The 19,711-nt window shown below is 49.5% G+C and overlaps 3 protein-coding genes across 3 annotated transcripts in view; 2 read left to right on the top strand and 1 right to left on the bottom strand.

Annotated features, from left to right (window-relative positions):
* Window positions 1-3,656, top strand: part of ACSBG2 (acyl-CoA synthetase bubblegum family member 2) — a 45,222-nt gene extending 41,566 nt beyond the window's left edge. The window contains exons 14-15 of the mRNA XM_081314661.1: window positions 255-501; window positions 1,543-3,656. Coding sequence (XP_081170787.1) covers window positions 255-501; window positions 1,543-1,631 — 336 coding nt within the window. The 3' untranslated portion in view covers window positions 1,632-3,656. The remainder of the gene's footprint in view (window positions 1-254; window positions 502-1,542) is intronic.
* Window positions 1-19,711, bottom strand: part of LOC308677033 (nicotinamide riboside kinase 2-like) — an 828,951-nt gene that overhangs the window by 401,127 nt on the left and 408,113 nt on the right. The window lies entirely within an intron of this gene.
* RFX2 (regulatory factor X2) overlaps window positions 4,842-19,711 on the top strand; it is a 62,101-nt gene continuing 47,231 nt past the window's right edge. Inside the window, exon 1 of the mRNA XM_081314813.1 lies at window positions 4,842-4,950. The gene's annotated coding sequence lies outside the window, so the exon portion shown is untranslated. The remainder of the gene's footprint in view (window positions 4,951-19,711) is intronic.

Genomic DNA, 19,711 nt, shown 5'->3' with positions numbered 1-19,711 from the left:
CCCTTCAGTGCTCCAGCAGGTCAGATTGTTCCTACTGAGGGTCTAGAAATGGTCTCCAGGTGGGCAACGTTGCTGGCCTCTGCCTTGAGCCTACAAACTTACCTTTTACTCCACATTGTCTGAATGGGTGGGTGCCCACATACACCCCCCTCATCTACCCCCCCTGGGCAAACACCAAGGCAGGGCCAGCCCCCACCAGATGACGGCACTGCACCCCTTCCCATGGTCACCCCAACACTCTTCTGCTTTTCTAGAGCAAGATGAACTTAGAAACGGGGTTATCGGAAGACGAACTGACGCCCGAAGCCATCGAGTTCTGCCAGAAATTGGGCAGCAAGTCCACCAGGGTCTCCGACATCGTGGGCAACAAGGACGTGGCTGTGTACACCGCCATCCAGAAGGGGGTCATGAAGGTCAACGATCATGCCACCTCCAACGCCCAGAAAATCCAGAAGTGGGTTCTGCTCAGCAAAGACTTCTCCATTCAGAGTGGCGAGCTGGGTAAGAAGCTGGCGTGGATGGCTCGTGGGCAGACTGCTGGGCTAGGGGGTGTGTGAGATGGCACAGGGCAGTGTTTCTCGACCTTGGCAACGTGAAGAGGGGTGGACTTCAAATACCAGAGTTCCCCAGCCAGCCATGCTGTGGGGTTCAGCCCAGGTCCCACTTCGCTGAGAATCTTAGCCGTTTCGTTCAGAAAAGACACGTCGTACCCAACCAATGTTGTCTAAAAGAGATTTGTCAAGTCTTGTGTGGAGAAAGGGGCGGGGGTGGTTTAAATGCCCTTTAAGTTGCCCATTAAAATGCCCTTTGTCCTCCGAGATGCTAAATTAAAAGAGGACCGGCCCGCTCACTTTTCCAAAAGTGAAGCCCTTGCATTACTCCAGGGCAGAATCTTCCCTTTCAAAGATTTTAAGGCGACCTCAGGAAAGTTCAATCATTTGTCTGAAATGGTATAGGGTTTCCTGCCTGAGCAGGGACTAGAAGACCTCCAAGGTCCCTTTTACTTCTTCTTCTTCTTCTTCTTCTTCTTCTTCTTCTTCTTCTTCTTCTTCTTCTTCTTCTTCTTCTTCTTCTTCTTCTTCTTCTTCTTCTTCTTCTTCTTCTTCTTCTTCTCCTCCTCCTCCTCCTCCTCCTCCTCCTCCTCCTCCTCTTCTATTCCTCCTCCACCTCTTCTTCCTTCTTCCTTCCTCTTCTATTCCTCCTCCACCTCTTCTTCCTTCTTCCTTCCTTCTCCTCCTCCTCCTCATTATTACTATTATTATAGTTGTGATGATGATGATGCTGTCCATGACCAAGGAGGTTTCCAGCTTAGGGTTGTCCACTGTGCGGAGAGCATCCATCTGGTGAGGGGGCTGGTCGCCCATTCCCCATTGTGTTAAGGGAGCAAAGAGCATGCATGCTCCACCCAAACATTGCAAGACATTTCTCTGGATTCTCAGCTTTGCACAGCTTCAGAAAAAGTTGAAGGGGGGAGAGAAGGCAGGGTGTGTGTGTGTGGGGGGCCCTTAGGCACTAACGTGTGACCACCTGTCTGCCTCCCAGGCCCAACCATGAAGCTGAGGAGGCCAGTGGTAACCAAGATGTACCAAGAACAGATCCAACAGCTCTACTCAGAAACGCCGAATTTCTGAACGAGGATGCCCGTCTCTCCGCCTGCCTCTGCCTCAAAGTCCAGCCTCTTCACCGGAGTCTTTTCTGCAGGCGAGGTGCACCGTCGCTTCCCTTGATAAATGAGGTTTTCAATAAAGGGTCTTCTTCTCTTGCTTTCCCCCAAGACAGGAGACTCCTCTGCTCTTCGGACTCTGGCTGTGCCGGTGGGAAGCATACGGAAGGCCCTCGCTGGCTGTTTTGACCCCGGTGTACCTCTTCCCAAAATGAATGTATTAACCTCAGGGTTTCTCTTTCCTTTCCTCATTTCATTTATTCCTCCTTTTCCTTTATTTCATTTCTTCTTTCTTCCTTCCACTTTCCTTTCCTCTTTTTCTTTCTTTCCCTCCCTTCCCCATCAAATATCTTTCTTTCTTTCTTTCTTTCTTTCTTTCTTTCTTTCTTTCTTTCTTTCTTTCTTTCTTTCTTTCTTTCTTTCTTTCTTTCTTTCTTTCTTTCTTCCTTCCTTCCTTCCTTCCTTCTTTCTTTCTTTCTTTCTTTCTTTCTTTCTTTCTTTCTTTCTTTCCCTTTTTTCTCCTCCCTCTCCTTCCTTCCTTCCTTCCTTCCTTCCCTTTCTTTTCTTTTTCTTTTTCTTTTCTCCAGGGGTGGGATGGGAGTTCTCTGCCGAACCAAAGGAAAACACTGCAGCGATGCCGCAGACTGGGCGAACCCTGCGTGTTCTTGCGGTGCCACGGAGTAGCTCGTTGGGCGAGTCTTTGCACGGGGCACTTTTTTCTCCTTCGACAAGACGGCTGGTGTCCACATTGCACACAGGGTGGGACATTTCTTACTGGCGCACTTCAGTCTCCTCACTGTTTTCACTTGGGAGGTAGGTTTACGTAGCGAGGTGCGCCCAACTCTCTTCCAAGAGCAGGATGTTTTTCAGCATCAGATGTTGGGCTCCACTTGGCCCCTCCTGTGCCAGGGGACCAATTTCCCAGGAAGGAAGGAGTGGGCGGAAATACACGTCTTTTGGGAACACGTTTGGAAAATTGGATGAGCATCACACTTGAACTTGGCTCTTGGGGTGGAGTCAAAGTTTAGCCTTGTGCTTGTTCTGTGTGAACCAGCCAAATTATATTGGGGTGGGGGAAGAGGATTAGGCTGCTGAGCTGTGCCTTGTTCCCCTTTAAATCGACATAAAATTGCAAGTACCGCTCTGGATTCAAAAACCAAATGGCGCAGAAGTGTGCCCTTGTGAATTTGAGCCACTTTTGTGCAAAGAGGCTTGGTTTAATTTTGATGTACGTTTGGTAAGAATTGCGGTGTGGGTAAAGAGGCATTGAGCAAATGGGGGTGTCTTGACGAAAGCATGGGGTGCAATCATGGATTATTTTTAATAGTGTGAGCTAAACCAAATCACTTTTAGCTTCTAGTATAAACATGAGAGCGAGGGGGGGGCATATTTGATAAAGGTTAATAAGGCTGCTCTGTTTTCGTGGGAAGACTGAAATGCTGCAATAGTGTTTTTCTTCTCCCTGTGAATGTAATAATAGGAGTTCCCTGTATTTATGAATTGGGGTGCAAAGGAAATGTGTCTTTAAGGAGTCAAAGGTGATAATCTGTCCATATATACTAGGAGTGCTTTTTTCTTAAGTGTTTTCAATGCTGTCCAAAGCTGTGATGGTCACCATACATTGTAATAAGGCCTGATAACTTTAAAAAAATTGCAAAATATGCAGCTGTTGGCTTAGAGCCTTTTAGACACACCTTTTCCTTGCAAACGTGGCTACCTTACAGTGAGCTTTGAAGTTCACCTTCCCTGACTAAGCATTGCCCCCACATTTGGGGGTCCGGCTTCTTGATTTTCCAACTTCTGCAAGTGGAGTCCCAGGAGGTCATAATGCAGAAGCCAGGAGAAGGGAGGGAAAGAGCCATTTTAAATAGAAATTCTTCATATTTTTTCCACCCATCTGTTTCAGGGCAGGCTGTTCTTTATGTGGTCCCAGGTTTGTCTGAGGCCTTTATGAATCATGTCAGGGAAATATTTCAGAATAAAAAAAGATGCAAGCTCAAAAATGGTCTTGGGTGTTTTTTTAGCCTCTCTCAAGGGCATCCCGGGTGAACTTCTGCCTGCAGACAACACAGTTGTGGGCTCCTTCCTGCTGACAGGAGAAAGGGAGATGCGTCCAACACTGCAGGAGTGTTGTGGCGGGCTGAGCTGGGCCTGGGTGGAACCTTCCCTTCAGGAGCTGCTCCACATGGGCCTTGCATGAGCCACCACAAGCCTGGCCGAACCACGGTTATTGGGCCAGGCCGAAGCCTCACGGGAGTGCCGTAAAGCACTACAGAGCGGTATACAGCTGGTCCTTGACCTACAACAGTTCATTTAGAGACCAGTTACAACCGCACTGAAAAAAGTGACATGACCCTTTTTTTCACACTTAACGACCTTTGAAGCAGCCCCATGATCACGTGATCGAAATTCAGACGCTGGGCAAACTGACTCGTACTTATGACCACTGCCGTGTCTCCCAGGGGTGTGTGTGTGTGTGTGTGTGTGTCACGTGATTCTCCTTTGCGACCTGACCGACAAAGTCGACAGGGAAGCCAGGTTCACTTAACAACCAGGTGACTTAAACTTCACAAGTGGGCCGATTCACTTAGCAACTGGGGCAAGAGAGGTCGTTAAGATGGCCACCCTGGCTTAGCAACAGTCTCGCTTAGCAAGAGAAATGTTGGCCTCCTCCGTTGTGGTTGTAAGTCGAGGACTAAGGGCTGTTGCTATTGATGCAGGCCAGCCACGTCACCAAAAAAAAACAACACCCAAGTATGGCAGCCTAAACATTAAGTCCCATCATCCCCAGCTGAGTGGGCACCACGGGGCTGCTGTGTCCCCAAAGACTCAAGTGGGCTCTTAAAGCAGCTGTATTTCTCATAGGGGGCACCGCAGCCGGCAGGATTCCTCGCCGTCAGCGGAGGCGCTCTGCACACGCCCAGAGGCTCTCACAACCCGCCCCTCCCCCGCCCGCCTGCCTCTCTCTCTCTCCTCAGGCGCCGCGCGCCAAAACGCGCGCCAACCGCCGTCCCCGCCTCCCTCCTCCCCCGCCTGGCCCTTTTGACAGCCGCCCAATCGGAGCGAGCCGAGAGGGGTGGGCCGCCCGGAGGGGCGTGGCCGTCGACGTCACGGGGCAGGCTAGCAACAGTTGCCTCGGAACCCCGCGCGAGGAGGCGCCATAGTGACCGTAGCCCTGGAGACGGTTACTTGCCAACGGGAGCCGCCGCCGCCGCCGCCGCCTGCACCCCCGGCCGCCGGAGCCCAGCGCAGCCCCGCGGGGAGCCCCGCAGCCCCGGGGAGGCCGGGTAAGCTCCGCGTCCGGGACTCGAGGCGCTCCGGACTGGCCGGACTGGAGTTCCGGGATGTTGTTGCTGCTGCTGCTGTTGTTGTTGTTGTTCTTGGGCGGGAGGAGGGCGCGTTAATCCGGAGTGACTCCGGGGTGGGGGGGGAAGTTGGCCCGGTGCAACGGGAGGCGCTTTCGCTGGAGTCGGGGCGCTCCTGGCGAGGAAGGACACAGCCTGCAGAGCCCCCTCGCCCCCACCCCGGGACCCTCTCGGCTGCTCCCCTGGTTTGCAAGCTTCCCCTTCGGGGTGTCACTGCCGGGGGTCCCCCCCCCTTGCCCGCAGTTTTGGTCTGGGAGCAATTCAGCTGAGTTTGGCGGGCTCACCTGGGTTGGGTTTCTCAAGCTCAGCAGCTGGGAGAGGAGCGGACTTCAACTCCCAGAATTCCCCAGCCAGCTTTGCTGGCTGGGGAATTCTGGGAGTTGAAGTCCAGCGGTCTTAAAAGTTGCTGAGCTTGAGAAACTCTAGGTATTTTTTCCCCCAAAACTCTTTTGTTCCGTGGCCAAAGCTCCTTCCTGGTCTCCCAAAGACCCTGGTTGGGCGTGGGGGGGAGGGGGAATTCTCCTCTTCCCTGCCTCCCTTCTCCACTCTGCCCATTAGGATGGGTGACAACGGGGGTGGGTGGGGGGGTGGAGGAGGGTGGAAGCTTGGGGGGATGACCTGCTTGCACGGGGAGCGACCGGAGTCCGGTTTGGGTTGGCAGGGAAATGGCACAAATCCTGGTTACATCTGCAAGGTGTAAAGAGCTGCTGCTGTTTTGTGTGGGGGAGGGAGGGAGGCAGGAAGGAAGGAGATAGGAAGGAAAGAAAAGAAAGAGAAAGAAGGAGGGAGGGAGGGAGGGAGGGAGAGGAAGGAAAGAAAGAAGGAAGGATAGGGAGAGGAAGAAAAGAAAGAGAAAGAGAGAAATAAAGAAAGAAAAGAGAAAGAGAAAGAAAGAAAAGGAGGGAGAGGAAGGAAGGAAGGAGATAGGGAGAGGAAGGAAAGAAAAGAAAGAGAAAGAAGGAAGGAAGGAGATAGGGAGAGGAAGGAAAGAGAAAGAAAGAGAAGGAAGGAAGGAGATAGGGAGAGGAAGGAAAGAAAAGAAAGAGAAAGAAGGAAGGAAGGAGATAGGGAGAGGAAGGAAAGAGAAAGAAAGAAGGAAGGAGATAGGGAGAGGAAGGAAAGAAAACAAAAAGAGAAAGAGAGAGAGAGAAATAAAGAAAGAAAAGAAAGAGAAAGAAAGAAAAGGAAGGAGATAGGGAGAGGAAGGAAAGAAAAGAAAGAGAGAGAGAAATAAAGAAAGAAAAGAAAGAGAAAGAAAGAAAAGGGAGAGGAAGGAAGGAAGGAGATAGGGAGAGGAAGGAAAGAAAAGAAAGAGAAAGAAGGAAGGAAGGAGATAGGGAGAGGAAGGAAAGAGAAAGAAAGAGAAGGAAGGAAGGAGATAGGGAGAGGAAGGAAAGAAAAGAAAGAGAAAGAAGGAAGGAAGGAGATAGGGAGAGGAAGGAAAGAGAAAGAAAGAAGGAAGGAGATAGGGAGAGGAAGGAAAGAAAACAAAAAGAGAAAGAGAGAGAGAGAAATAAAGAAAGAAAAGAAAGAGAAAGAAAGAAAAGGAAGGAGATAGGGAGAGGAAGGAAAGAAAAGAAAGAGAGAGAGAAATAAAGAAAGAAAAGAGAAAGAGAAAGAAAGAAAAGGGAGAGGAAGGAAGGAAGGAGATAGGGAGAGGAAGGAAAAAGAAAGAGAAAGAAAGAGAGAGAAATGAAAGAAAAGAGAAAGAGAAAGAAAGAAAAGGAAGGAAGGAAGAAAGAAAGAAAGAAAGAAAGGAAGGAAGGAAGGAAGGAAGGAAGGAAGGAAGGAAGGAAGGAAGGAAGGAAGGAAGGAAAAATTCTCTGGCATTCTTGTATTGCTGTTTCTGGCTGGGACTTTCCCACCTCTCGCATTTACCCTCTCTGGAAAGGGGCGGGTGGTGAAACAGGACTCAACTCGGTTGCGCTGCAGATCCTGCTGTGACACCTTCCAGGCAGACGAGGGATCTGGGCCAGAGCCGCCCAGATCTATTTAAAACATCCCCCCCCCCCCCCCGCTCTCAAATGCCAGCACTGTTCAAGTCTGGCTGACATTCCTGCTGGAGCTGACTTCTGTCTGGCTGACCTGCCAGGACTTGTTGCTGCGCTGGGGGAGCCTCTTCCTCCTCCTCCTCCTCCCCCCCCTCGACTCGGCCTTGGAGATTAGATTTCACATAAGCCCAACCGGGGCCTGCCTTTTCCATTTCACCCGGGGCCGATCCGGAGACTTGTCTGTAGCATTCTCTGAAGTGGGGTGGGGGGGGGCACAAAATGAAGAATTGAGGAGCAGGAAAAGGCTGAGCCTGGTTGGCATCCAGCTTTGGATCCCCCCCCCCCCCGCCTGAGCTTCGAGCCACTTTGCAAACATTTTTTGGAAGCGGACTTAGTGACGTGACGCAGATTGAAATGATGCAAGGAAAAGAACCAGAGGGGGGGGGAGGGAGGGGAGAAAGGGCTGATGGTGCTTTTTTTTTAAACTCGTGTTTCCTGATTTCTCCTGTTGTGTGAATGATAAGAAGGTTTATGACGGTGAGGTTGGCTTATCTGTTTACAGGACACTCCCACTCTCCCCGCCACAGAGGATCAAAGCTGCGCTCGGAATAACTGAGATAACGCTCTCTTTTTTTTTTCCCCTGCCTGGAGAGTCGTCAATTGTAAATTTTAGTTCGTTTTCATCCGGACAGGGCAACTGACACGTTGGGAGCCAGCTGAAGCCTCAAGTCCTCCTTGTTTGGGCCCAAGGCTCACTCCTATTAACCCAAGATACAATTGGCCAGACCCAGCTGTTTGTGGTTACTGTTCTCAGCATGCAATTAAGAGGCAGATGGACACCACTCCAGATGTTTATTCAGAGCAGAGCTGGAAGGGACCCTGGAGGTCATCTAGTCCAACCCCCTGCTCAAACAGGATATATAGCGTTTCAGACAGGTGGCTGTCCAATCTTTTCTTAAGCACGGTGTGTCAGCCGGTTGCAAATCCATCTGCTGGCGATGCTGTCTATCCTGCTGTTTTTTTTCTAGCTCGCCAAGAAGTAGGTTGTGGTCTACTTTGTCAAATGCCTTGGTGAAGTCTAAAGTATACTACATCCACAGCGTATCCCCGGCCTCCTAATTTAGTCACTTTGTCGGAAAATGAAATAAGGTTGGTTTGGCGCAGTCCGTTTTCAACAAACCCGTGCTGGCTACTAGTTATGTCTTATGTTTTGTTTCTAGATGTTCGCAGATCTCTTTTTTTATTGTCCCGTTCTCTCCCCCCCCCTCCCCATCTTCCCAGGAAGTTTTTAAGTGCCATGCCCTAAAGGTCAGCCCCGTGAGAAAAGCAGGCTGGCGCCCGCTTCAAACCCAGTTAAAAGAAGCTTGTTTGATGAGGCAATTGATGCCACGCTGGAAAGTCAGCCCTTTTGACACCCCGTTTTCTCTGACCGCCTTCTCCTCCTCCTCCTCCTCCTCTTAGAAATACAGAAGTTTAAAAATAAAATAATTGTTTTGACCCGTTCCAGTCCTACGTTTCCTGGAGGGGAGTGACTTCCTTTAATCACTTTGTTTATTGCTCTGTATAACCTTTTTACTATTCGCTTATTGCTCTTGATCTGTATAACCCTTTTTACTATTGTTTATTGCTCTTGGATCTATATAACCTTTTATTACCTTTCTATCCCCTGGGAGATCAGAGACAGATATTATTTCCCAGGGTGTACTTAACAAAACAGATGTAAATCGAGGGGAGGGGTGATGTATTCTCGTTAGGCGCCTGGGACAAGAATGTACCTCCCGAGGTCCTTTCAAATGGGGGTGGAGGGGGTGGAGGGGGGGGCGCGTCGCGATAGGAGTGTATATATTGCTATTCATTTGAACATTTATTTGGCTGTGATGTCTGCTTCAGGCTACCTGTTGAAGCTTCACCGCACTGGCTTTTTCTATTTTTCTGCAGAATAAACACTTTTTCTTACCCCTCCGGTTTTGTTCAAGTGTTTTTTCAAAAGGCATTTCTAACACTCCTGACCACAGCCTTGCGCGTCCCCTGAGTAAGTGCCAGTTGCCCTCATGTAACTGCGGTGCCAACTCCTCGGCTCTTCTGCGCAAAATGGGGAAATGCAGCGTCACTGCCCTGGCGTTGCAACAGGCAGGCCTCTTCCTCTACACACACACACCCCTTTTGCTTCCTGTAGTAAAGTGTCCTCTCTGCAGGGCTGTGAGGAAGGCCTTTTTTTTTGCCTGCAGAGCGCCTTCCCAGCCCCGGGCTCTCCTCCTGGTGGCCTTGGTGCTTCCTGGCCAAAGGGAGTGGAATGTTTTTGCTTTCGCTTTGGGAAAAAAGCCCTGTGTGAACGGCATCCGGGTTAGAGGGCCACTCCAGGCCTTTGGAAGCTGCAAATTTCAACCCCAAGGAGCAGAACAGCAGAAGGGACCTTGGAGGTCTTCTACTCCAACCTTCTTCTCAAGCAGGACATCCCAGATCAGGGGTGGGCAGCCTCGGCTCTTTTATGACTCGTGGACTTCAACTCCCAGAATTCCTCATTAAAAGAGCCAATGTTCCCAACCCTTTTCCTAGACCAGGGGTAGGCAGCCTCGGCTCTTTTATGACTCATGGACTTCAACTCCCAGAATTCCTGAGTAGGCAACCTGGGCTCTTTTATGACTCGTGGAGCTGACTCAGGAATTCTGGGAGTTGAAGTCCACGAGTCATAAAATAGCTGAGGTTGCCTACCCCTGTCCTAGACTATGTCAGACTGGACAGCCAATTCTCTGCAATGGTCTAGTCCAGGGCTTTTCAACCTTCTCATCCATCGTACCACTTTTAGGATAGGGCAACATCCGAGTACCACCAGTCGCCTAGCAAGGTGTCAAAAAGTTAATGATCCCCCCCCAAAAAGGAAAAAAGTGATGAAGTACAGGTAGTCCTCAACTTACAACAGTTCGCTTAGTGACTGTTCGAAGTTACAATGGCACTGAAAAAAGTGCCCCCCAATCCACAGCCGAGCAAGACACCTGCCTGCCCACCCGGCGGCGCTCTTCCTCCTGTCCGAAGTTTTCATGGTTGTGAGCATTTCTGTTGAGGATTGGCAGTGGGGGTGGGGTGGGGGGTGTTTGGTTTTTATTCCCCCCCCCCCATCTGCTGGTGGTTGCAGCAGGTTTTGGTCACTTCACATGACCCTGGGACACTGTGACCGTCATAAATAGGAATCAGTTGCCAAGCATCTGAAAGTAAACCACAAGACCCTGGAGATGCCGCAACATTCCAGTTGATTGGCGCTTCTTCTGGGCTCAGAAGTGTCAGGATCAGTGTCAAGCTCCAGCTGGATCCTGGCGCTGATCCTGGCGCTTCCGTTGAGCCCCAACAGCCCTGCAGCTCCAGCCGTCTCTCGCTCAGGCTTGTGTGATGTTGCCGCCAGTTCAGCTCATTCCCCTCCCCCGCTACCACTTTTCTAGGATGGCCGCGTACCACCTGCCAGGTGCCGATGTACCACAGGTGGTACCCGTACCACTGGTTGAAAAGCCCTGGTATAGGGTCTTCTGCTTGAGCAGGGGGCTGGACTAGAAGACCTCAAAAGTCCCTTCCAGCTCCTATTCTATTCCTATTCTTATTCCTATTCCTATTCCTATTCCTATTCTTATTCTTGTTCTGTTCTGTTCTGTTCTATACCTCATTCCCTCCAGTCAAGCTCCTTTTTGAAGTCCTTGGTGTTCCCTGAGTTTGGTGGTCTTCTTGCAGACATTTCATTGCCCAAGCTAGGTCACATCATCGGTGCTAGAAGACATTGTGGAGTTTGCTCCCAGTTTCTGTTCTAGCATCTTGCCCTGTCAGTGTTAGTGGGGATGGTCTTAGGAAGTTCTTTGATCGGGATGTTTACTGTTGGCTTGTTTGGCACTTCCTTCGTTGGGGTTCGGTTTACCTGATAACAGAGTTGGAAGGGACCTTGGAGGTCTTCTAGTCCAACCCCCTGCTCAGGCAGAAGACCCTATACCGGGGGTAGGCAACCTCGGCCCTTTTAGGACTCATGGACTTCAACTCCCAGAATTCCTGAGTCAGCTGACTCAGGAATTCTGGGAGTTGAAGCCCATGAGTCATAAAAGGACCGAGGTTGCCTACCCCTGCCCTAGACCATTTCAGGCAAATGGCTGTCCAGTCTCTTCTTAAAAACCTCCAGTGTTGGAGCCATTCACAGCTTCTGGTGGCAAGTTGTTCCACTGATTAATCGTTCTGACTGTCAGGAAATTCCTCCTTAGTTCCAGGTTGCTTCTCTCCTTGATGAGTTTCCATCCAAGTTGCTTCCACCGGTTAATCGTTCTGTCCTGAAATGTTGGTCTGATGTTAATCTTGTTCTATGCTCATCTGGGTGCTGATCGTTGGTGGGGAGGTGTTTTTGTTCCCATCTTGGCTTGTTGATTGACTCTTTCTCATAGTTTCACAGATATTGTTTAGGTCTGTGTGTCTGTTGATGGCTGATTTGTCAGACTGCCAGGTTTCTAGAAACTGACCTTAAATTTTGGACTTGGCCAGGTCTAGAATGGTCACTTTTCCAGTTGAAACTATGGCTAAGTCTGTCCATGTGTTGTGAAACTAAAGAGTTCTCATCCTGTCTTCTGACTGCTAGTTGGTGTCCATGGATGCCTTCTGCCGGTCTTCCGCCTCTCTGTCCTGCATAGCGACCGTTGCAGTCATTACCCTGTATGTTGTAGATCGTTCTTGTTTTTAATTCCGGGCTGCTGCTGCTGCTGCATCTTTTGGTGTGCCTAGGACATTTTGGAGGGCGTTAGTGGGCTTGTGTTGTACGCTGGTCCCATGTGGTTGTGGTGGCCTGTTGGTGGTTTCCCAGATTTTCTTGACATATGGCAGTGTTTTGGGGGTTTTTTTGTTTTTTTTTTAGGTTGAGTCAGGGACTTTTTGATAAGGTTGAGGGGAGTCCCATGTTGTTGGAAGATGTTCTGTAGATGCTCCGCTTCCTTTTTCTGCTGTTCAGGGTTGCTGCAGTGAGTTTGTGCACAAATTGATGAGCACAGTCAGGGAACTCCAAGGACTCCACAGTCACTGTCCTCCTCCTCCTCTTTCTCCTTCTAGCGCTGATGATGTGACCTAGTTGGGTCATGAAATGTCTTGAAGAAAAACACCAAGCTCAGAGAGCACCAAGGACCCCACAGTCCTCCTCCTCCTCCTCCTCCTCCTCCTCCTCCTCCTCCTCCTCCTCTTCTTCTAGCGCTGATGATGTGATCTAGTTGGGTCATGAAATGTCTTGAAGAAAAACACCAAGCTCAGAGAGCACCAAGGACCCCACAGTCCTCCTCCTCCTCCTCCTCCTCCTCCTCCTCCTCCTCCTCCTCCTCCTCCTCCTCCTCCTCCTCTTCTAGCGCTGATGATGTGACCTAGTTGGGTCATGAAATGTCTTGAAGAAAAACACCAAGCTCAGAGAGCACCAAGGACCCCACAGTCCTCCTCCTCCTCCTCCTCCTCCTCCTCCTCCTCCTCCTCCTCCTCCTCCTCTTCTAGCGCTGATGATGTGACCTAGTTGGGTCATGAAATGTCTTGAAGAAAAACACCAAGCTCAGAGAGCACCAAGGACCCCACAGTCCTCCTCCTCCTCCTCCTCCTCCTCCTCCTCCTCTTTCTCCTTCTAGTTGGAGACCTAGTTGGGTCATGAAATGTCTTGAAGAAAAACACCAAGCTCAGAGAGCACCAAGGACCCCACAGTCCTCCTCCTCCTCCTCCTCCTCCTCTAACCCCCCCTTCTAGCACTGATGATGTTTCCTAGTTGGGTCATGAGACTCTGCAACGAAACCACCCAGTTCAGAGTGCACCAGGGACCCCACAGTCCTTCCTCCTCCTCCTCCTCTTTCTCCTTCTAGCACTGATGATATGACCTAGTTGGGTCATGAAACGTCTTGAAGAAAACCACCCGGCTCAGAGAGCACCAAGGCCCCCCCACCCCCATGGAACCGTCCTCTTCTTCTGAGTCCACGGCATCCATCCATAACAAGTTACCGAATTTGCAGATAAGAGAAGTCAAAGAAAACACAGTCTGCTCCCAAGAGAAGTCCAATCTTTGCCTCTGCCTTCCCCGGGAGGGGCAGCCCCGGGGGGGGGTGTCTCTGGCTGCCGGAGACTAAATTCTCACTTCAACATCGGGACAGCCCCTGGCACGGAAAGCCAGAGCAAAGCTCCAGTCCTCAGGTTTCCGAATAAGGGGGCGACTTCCCAAGGAGCGGGAGAAGTTCCTTCCGATCCTCAGTTCTCGATCTGCATGGGTTGTCCAGGAGGTCCCGCCAAAGCCTGCCCGGATCTCACCTGGAGGTGCCACGACATCTAAACCAAGTCAGCCACTCACCTGCCGTGGTCTCAGACCACGAAACTTCTCAAGGTCTTCCTTCCCCAGGAAGGCGACTCTACTTTTCCAAGTCTCTCTGGTGGGGCCCTCAATGGTCTCTGAGCTGGGTGGTTTCCTTGCAGATGTTTCATTACACATCTGGGTCACGTCATCCGTGTTAGAAGCCTCTCTTTTTTTGCCCCCACCCCACCCCACCGGTTAGTTCCCCTCTTGCTTATGATAAAAGGCACTGGGTTGTTTTTGTCTGCTTGGTGTTTCAGTTTTATATTTTATTCTTCAAACTTTGAGGCCTCCCTTTTCACTCTGAGCGCCTTTGGACAGCATACGATTAAAAACCTAGAAGCCAGATAAAATACTAAATAAAAAGGAGGCAGGTGAAAGAAGGTCAGAATAACAGACCCATTGCTGTTAAGTAAGATGGAGAACGGATCCCGGTCTCTCTAAGGCTGGAGTCAGCTGGAATGAGATTTTTATTTTTCCTTCCCTTTGTTGGTAACGCGTCATAAGGTTCGCCTGCACATTTTGCAGCCTTCAGGAATAACATTGTTTTATCGCTTAAAAACTGTTAAGAAACCCAGACTAGCATCCTACCATCCGCTGGTTGCCTTCGGAGAGCACCCTTTTTTTCGACCAATCAAACCTTTGAATTTGAATGTTAATTGTACCTAAATTTAACTATAATTAAGTAATTATAATTTAACGCGAACACCTCTTATGGCATGTACTGACTTTTTCTTTTGTGTCATTTTAAACACGATAGCAACATTTTGGAGAGCAGGCCTTGGGTTCTGCCTCTCCCCGTTTAAAAAAGCTGAGTTCCATAGATGGATGGATTGTTTGTTTGATGGAGGGCTAGACAGACAGATGATAGATAGATAGATAGATAGATAGATAGATAGATAGATAGATAGATAGATAGATAGATAGATAGATAGATAGAAGCTGAAGCCTGAGGATGACGGATGAGATTTCGACGAAACGTTGCCCTGATACCTCCAATTCTACGTGGGGAAAAACCCGAATGACCAAAGATCTACATAGATAGATAGATAGATAGATAGATAGATAGATAGATAGATAGATAGATAGATAGATAGATAGATAAGAAAGAAAGAAAGAAAGAGAAAGAAAGAAAGAAAGAGAAAAGAGAGAAAGAAAGAAAAAGAAAGAAGAAAGAAAGAAAGAAAGAAAGAAAGAAAGAAAGAAAGAAAGAAAGAAAGAAAGAAAGAAAGAAAGAAAGAAAGGAAGAAGCAAGCCTCTTGGGGCCTTAGCAAAAAAATGCAGGGCCCGTGCCCAAAGGGGGTGTAGGTTTAACACACACACACATACCAAGTATCACAACTATGTTAAAGAGCCCAGAGATCAAATATGCTGGCTGGCGTTCCGCCCGCAGGTGCCCAGACTGCCCAGGCCAGCCTGTTCGGATTCACTGGGAGGCCAGAGGAAGCCATAATAGGACCTGTGGGAGGAGAGGCTTTGGTGTAAACCTATATTATGTGCCCAAGGTGGCTGTAGACACCCATCAACCTTTAAGCTACCTTCGTTGCTTGAATCCCGATCAGCCCCTTTAGAGCAGAATAGAATAACACAGTTGGAAGGTACTTTAGAGGTCATCGAGTCCAACCCCCTCCCCTGCTCAGACAGGAAACCTTCTACCATTTCAGACAAATGTCTGTCCAGTCTCTTCTTAGAAACTTCCAGTGTTGGAGCATTCACAGCTTCTGGAGGCAGGTAGTTCCTCTGGTTAATTGTTCTAACTGTCAGGAAGTTTCTCCTTAGTTCTAGGTTGCTTCTCTCCTTGGTTAGTTTCCATCCGTTGCTTCTTGTCCTGCTTTCAGGTGCTTTGGAGAATAGCTTGACTCCCTCTTCTTTGGGGCAGCCCCTGAGATACTGGAAGGCTGCTATCATGTCACCCCTCACCCTTCTCTTCATTAAACTACACATACCCAATTCCAGCAACCGTTCCCTATATGTTTTAGCCTCCAGTCCCCCAATCATCTTTGTTGCTCTTCTCTGAACTCTTTTTATAGTCTCAACATCTTTTTTACATCGTGGTGACCAAAACTGGATGCCGTATTCCAGGTGTGGCCTTACCAAGGCCTTGTAAAGTGGTATTAGTACTTCACGTGATCTTGATTCTATCCCTCTGTTCATGCAGCCTAGAACTGTGTTGGTTTTTTTGGCAGCTGCAGCACACTGCTGGCTCATATCTAAGTGATGTACTGGGTGAAAGTTTAGCCTGGGAGTCTCCAAGCGTGGCCATTTTAAGACTTGTGGGGGTCAACTCCCTGAATTCTTCAACCATCCAGGAATTAAAAGTTGCCAAGTTTGGAGACACCCCTCCCCCAACCCCCAGGCTGGCCAACTGACCCTACAGACATCGGCCTGAAAGACCAGGGTTTCTGGGTAAATCATAAAGAGAGGTTGGTTTACTTGCTATCTTTTGACTCTGAAAGGCGATGCGGTTGCAAAATAAAACGAAACACCTTGTTATCTTGAACTGGTTGTCGCTCAGGTGAGGATGCAACAGTTACAGGTGGTCCTCGGCTTACAACCACAATGGAACCCCCCCCAACAATTTCTGTCGCTAAGTAAGACAGTTCTTGCCCTATTTTCTTGCCACAATTGCCAAGTGAATCACTGCAGTGATTTGAGTTAGTAATGCGGTCGTTAAGCGAATCTGGCTTCCCCGTGGACTTTGCTTGTCAGGAGGTCGGCAAAAGGGGATCCCACCCCCTGACCCCGGAGGGAGGCTGCGACCGTCATAAATACGAGTCAGTTGCCAAGCGTCTGAATTTTGGTCAGGCGCCCCCTGGGGATGCTGCAATAGTCGTTAAGTGTGACAAACGGTCGCAACTCACTTTTTCACCCTCACTAAATGAATTGCAAGTCGAGGACCAGCTGTGTTCTGAAAGAACGTCTTGCTGAGAAGTCTGGAGAAGAAAGAAACTTTTCTTTTTTTTCCGTTTTGAGACAAAACATTTCTTCTGGGCCTCTGGTTCTTCCAGATCTTTTGATTGCCAGTAATTAACAATTAAGTCTGGGGTCTGAGGCTTTTGGGAACAAGATGGCAGGTGGGGACTCTTGAGTCTTTTCTGGGGAAAGTTTCCAGCCCCAACATCTGCTTGGAAATGAATTTTGGGAAAGATCTGGATTCTCTCTCTTAATTGAGTGAAGTTTTCATTGCCTTCCCTCTCTCTCCGGAAAGGATGTGGAAAACTTAAAATGGGAAAGACCTCCGGTTGGCTTTTATTCCGATGAAATCTTTCTGGCTCAAAAGCAGGTTTTAATTCGGTTATTCAGCCTGGGGACATAAAGTCTAAGATGTGGACATTCCCGAGCAATTGCATTCTTCTAAGCCAGGGGTAGGCAACCTTGGCTCTTTTATGACTCGTGGACTTCAACTCCCAGAATTCCTGAGCCAGCATGGGGGAACTATGGCCCCCTCATGACTTGTGGACTTCAACTCCCAGAATTCCTGAGCCAGCATGGGGGACCTATGGCCCCCTCATGACTCGTGGACTTCAACTCCCAGAATTCCTGAGCCAGTATGGGGGACCTATGGCCCCCTCATGACTCGTGGACCTCAACTCCCAGAATTCCTGAGCCAGCATGGGGGAACTATGGCCCCCTCATGACTCCTGGACTTCAACTCCCAGAATTCCTGAGCCAGCATGGGGGAACTATGGCCCCCTCATGACTCGTGGACTTCAACTCCCAGAATTCCTGAGCCAGCATGGGGGAACTATGGCCCCCTCATGACTCGTGGACTTCAACTCCCAGAATTCCTGAGCCAGCATGGGGGACCTATGGCCCCCTCATGACTCGTGGACTTCAACTCCCAGAATTCCTGAGCCAGCATGGGGAACCTATGGCCCCCTCATGACTCGTGGACCTCAACTCCCAGAATTCCTGAGCCAGCAGAGGGAACCTATGATACCCAGTATGCTGATGATACTCAGCTTTTTCTTTCCACCCCGAACCAACCCAGTGATGCCCTCGACGTGATGTCCCGTTGCCTGGAGGCGGTCCGGGTTTGGATGGGGAGAAACAGGCTTCGACTCAATCCCGCCAAGACTGAGTGGCTTTACGTACCGGCATCTCGACTTGTCCAAGAGGTTCCATCTTTGGTTATGGGAGGAGAGGTGTTACCTCCCGTTGATAGGGCACGCAATTTAGGTGTCCTCCTGGATTCATGACTCAGTTTTGAAGATCATATTGGAGTCGTGGCCAGGGGGGCTTTTGCTCAGGTTCGCCTGGTGCGCCAGTTGCGGCCCTATTTGGACTGAGATGCCCTACGCACAGTCACTCATGCGCTTGTGACCTCCCGGTTAGACTACTGCAACGCTCTCTACATGGGGCTGCCCTTGAGGACCACCCGGAGGCTTCAGCTGGTGCAGAATGCGGCTGCGCGAGTTGTGATGGGAGTCTCCCAATATTCCCGTGTAACACCTCTTCTCCGCGAGCTGCATTGGCTTCCAGTTGCCCTCCGGGTGAGATTCAAGGTGCTGGTGATGACCTATAAAGCCCTACATGGCTTGGGTCCGGGATATTTGAGGGAACACCTGCTGCCGGCATCAACTTCCCATTGTCCTGTGCGCTCCCATAGGGAGGGCCTCCTTAGGATGCCGCCGGTCAGGGAATGCCGGCGGGTGATCCCCAGAGGGAGGGCATTCTCTGTGGGCGCGCCTGCCCTTTGGAATGATTTACCTGTGGAACTCCGGACTGCCCCCCCCATCTGCGCTCGTTTCGCCGGGACCTGAAAACCTGGCTTTTCGATCTATCTGGCCTGGACTGAGGGGGTTTTTAGTTTCAAGTTTTTAACATTGTTTTATTGTTGGGCTATTATTAATTTAATTCTATTTTTATCTTAATTTATATTGTCTTTTAAATATTGCCCTGTAAACCGCCCTGAGTCCTTCGGGAATAGGGCGGTATACAAAACTAATTAAATAAAATAAATAAAATAAACTATGGCCCCTTCATGACTCCTGGACTTCAACTCCCAGAATTCCTGAGCCAGCATGGGGGAACTATGGCCCTTTCATGACTCCTGGACTTCAACTCCCAGAATTCCTGAGCCAGCATGGCTCAGCTTGGAAACCCCTCCCTTTCCCCTGAGCGTGGCTGGCTCAGGAATTCTGGGAGTTGAAGTCCACGAGCCATAAAAGAGCCGAGGTTGCCTGCCCCTGCTTAAGCTCTCCCTGGATGCGGTTTCCTGGTGTAACTTTCCTGCAATAACTTTCTTCCTTACTCTGAATTCTGGGTGTGTGGTCTCTTTCTGGCCACGATTGGATCGAAGGTGGCCTTTGATTTAATTTCAGCACAATTGATTGGCGTTCTGTTTAAATGCTGTGGATGGGACGTTCCCCTTTTCTTCTTGGTCACAATAACACGGGGACAAGTTTGGAAGTAGCCTGCAGAATTGCGGGTGGGGGTGGGATGGGCAGCGAAACCCAGCTCACGTGGAAAAGAGGAGATAAATCTCAAAAAGAGAAAATAAAAAAGATGGCAGGCTTAACTCAAATTATTTACAGAACGTCTCCTATTCTGTTCTCTAAAGCAGCTGAGGGCAGGGCTAGAAGTAATGGGTGGAAGCTTGTAGAAGAGCAATCCAACCTAGAAGTAAGGCAGTGAGGACAATTAACCAGTGGAACAAACTACCTCCAGAAGTTGTGAGTGCTCCGTCACTGGAGGTTTTTAAGAAGAGACTGGACAGCCATCTCCTGCTTGATCAGGGGGTTGGACTAGAAGACCTCTGAGGTGCCTTTCAAGTCTGCAGTTAATAGAATAGAATAGAATAGAATAGAATAGAATAGAATAGAATAGAATAGAATAGAATAGATCTGGAAAGGGACCTTGGAGGTCTTCTAGTCCAGCCCCCTGTTCAAGCAGGAGACCCTATACCCATTTCAGACAAGTGACTGTCTAGCTTCTTAAAAGCCTCCAGTGATGGAGCACCCACGATTTCTGGTGGCAAACTGTTCCACTGGTTGATTTTCTTGAACTTTCTCCTTAATTCCAGGTTGCTTCTCTCTTTAGTCAGTTTCTCATCCTTCCGTCTGGTGCTTTGGAGAATAACGTGACCCTCCTCCCTCCTCTTTGTGGCAGCCCCTCAAATACCGGAAGACTGCGATCGTGTCTTCTTTTTGTTAGGTTAGCCAAACCCAAGTCCTGCAGCCGTCCGTATGTTTTTGTCTCCTGGCCTTTTAATCCTCTTAGTTGCTCTTGTTTGCACTCAATTCTGTGGTTAAACTTTCCTTCGCCCTTCTCATTCATCAAGACCCGTATTATTTATCTCGTAAACAGCCTAACCCTTTTCCAAGTTAGAGGCAGGCAGGCCTTTCGTGTTACAATGCGTACCCCC

This window comes from Vipera berus, assembly GCF_964194415.1.
Source record: "Vipera berus genome assembly, chromosome: 1".
Classification (NCBI taxonomy): domain Eukaryota; kingdom Metazoa; phylum Chordata; class Lepidosauria; order Squamata; family Viperidae; genus Vipera; species Vipera berus.
Note: the sequence above shows the minus strand (reverse complement) of the source record. Positions and strands in the feature narration are given on the sequence as shown.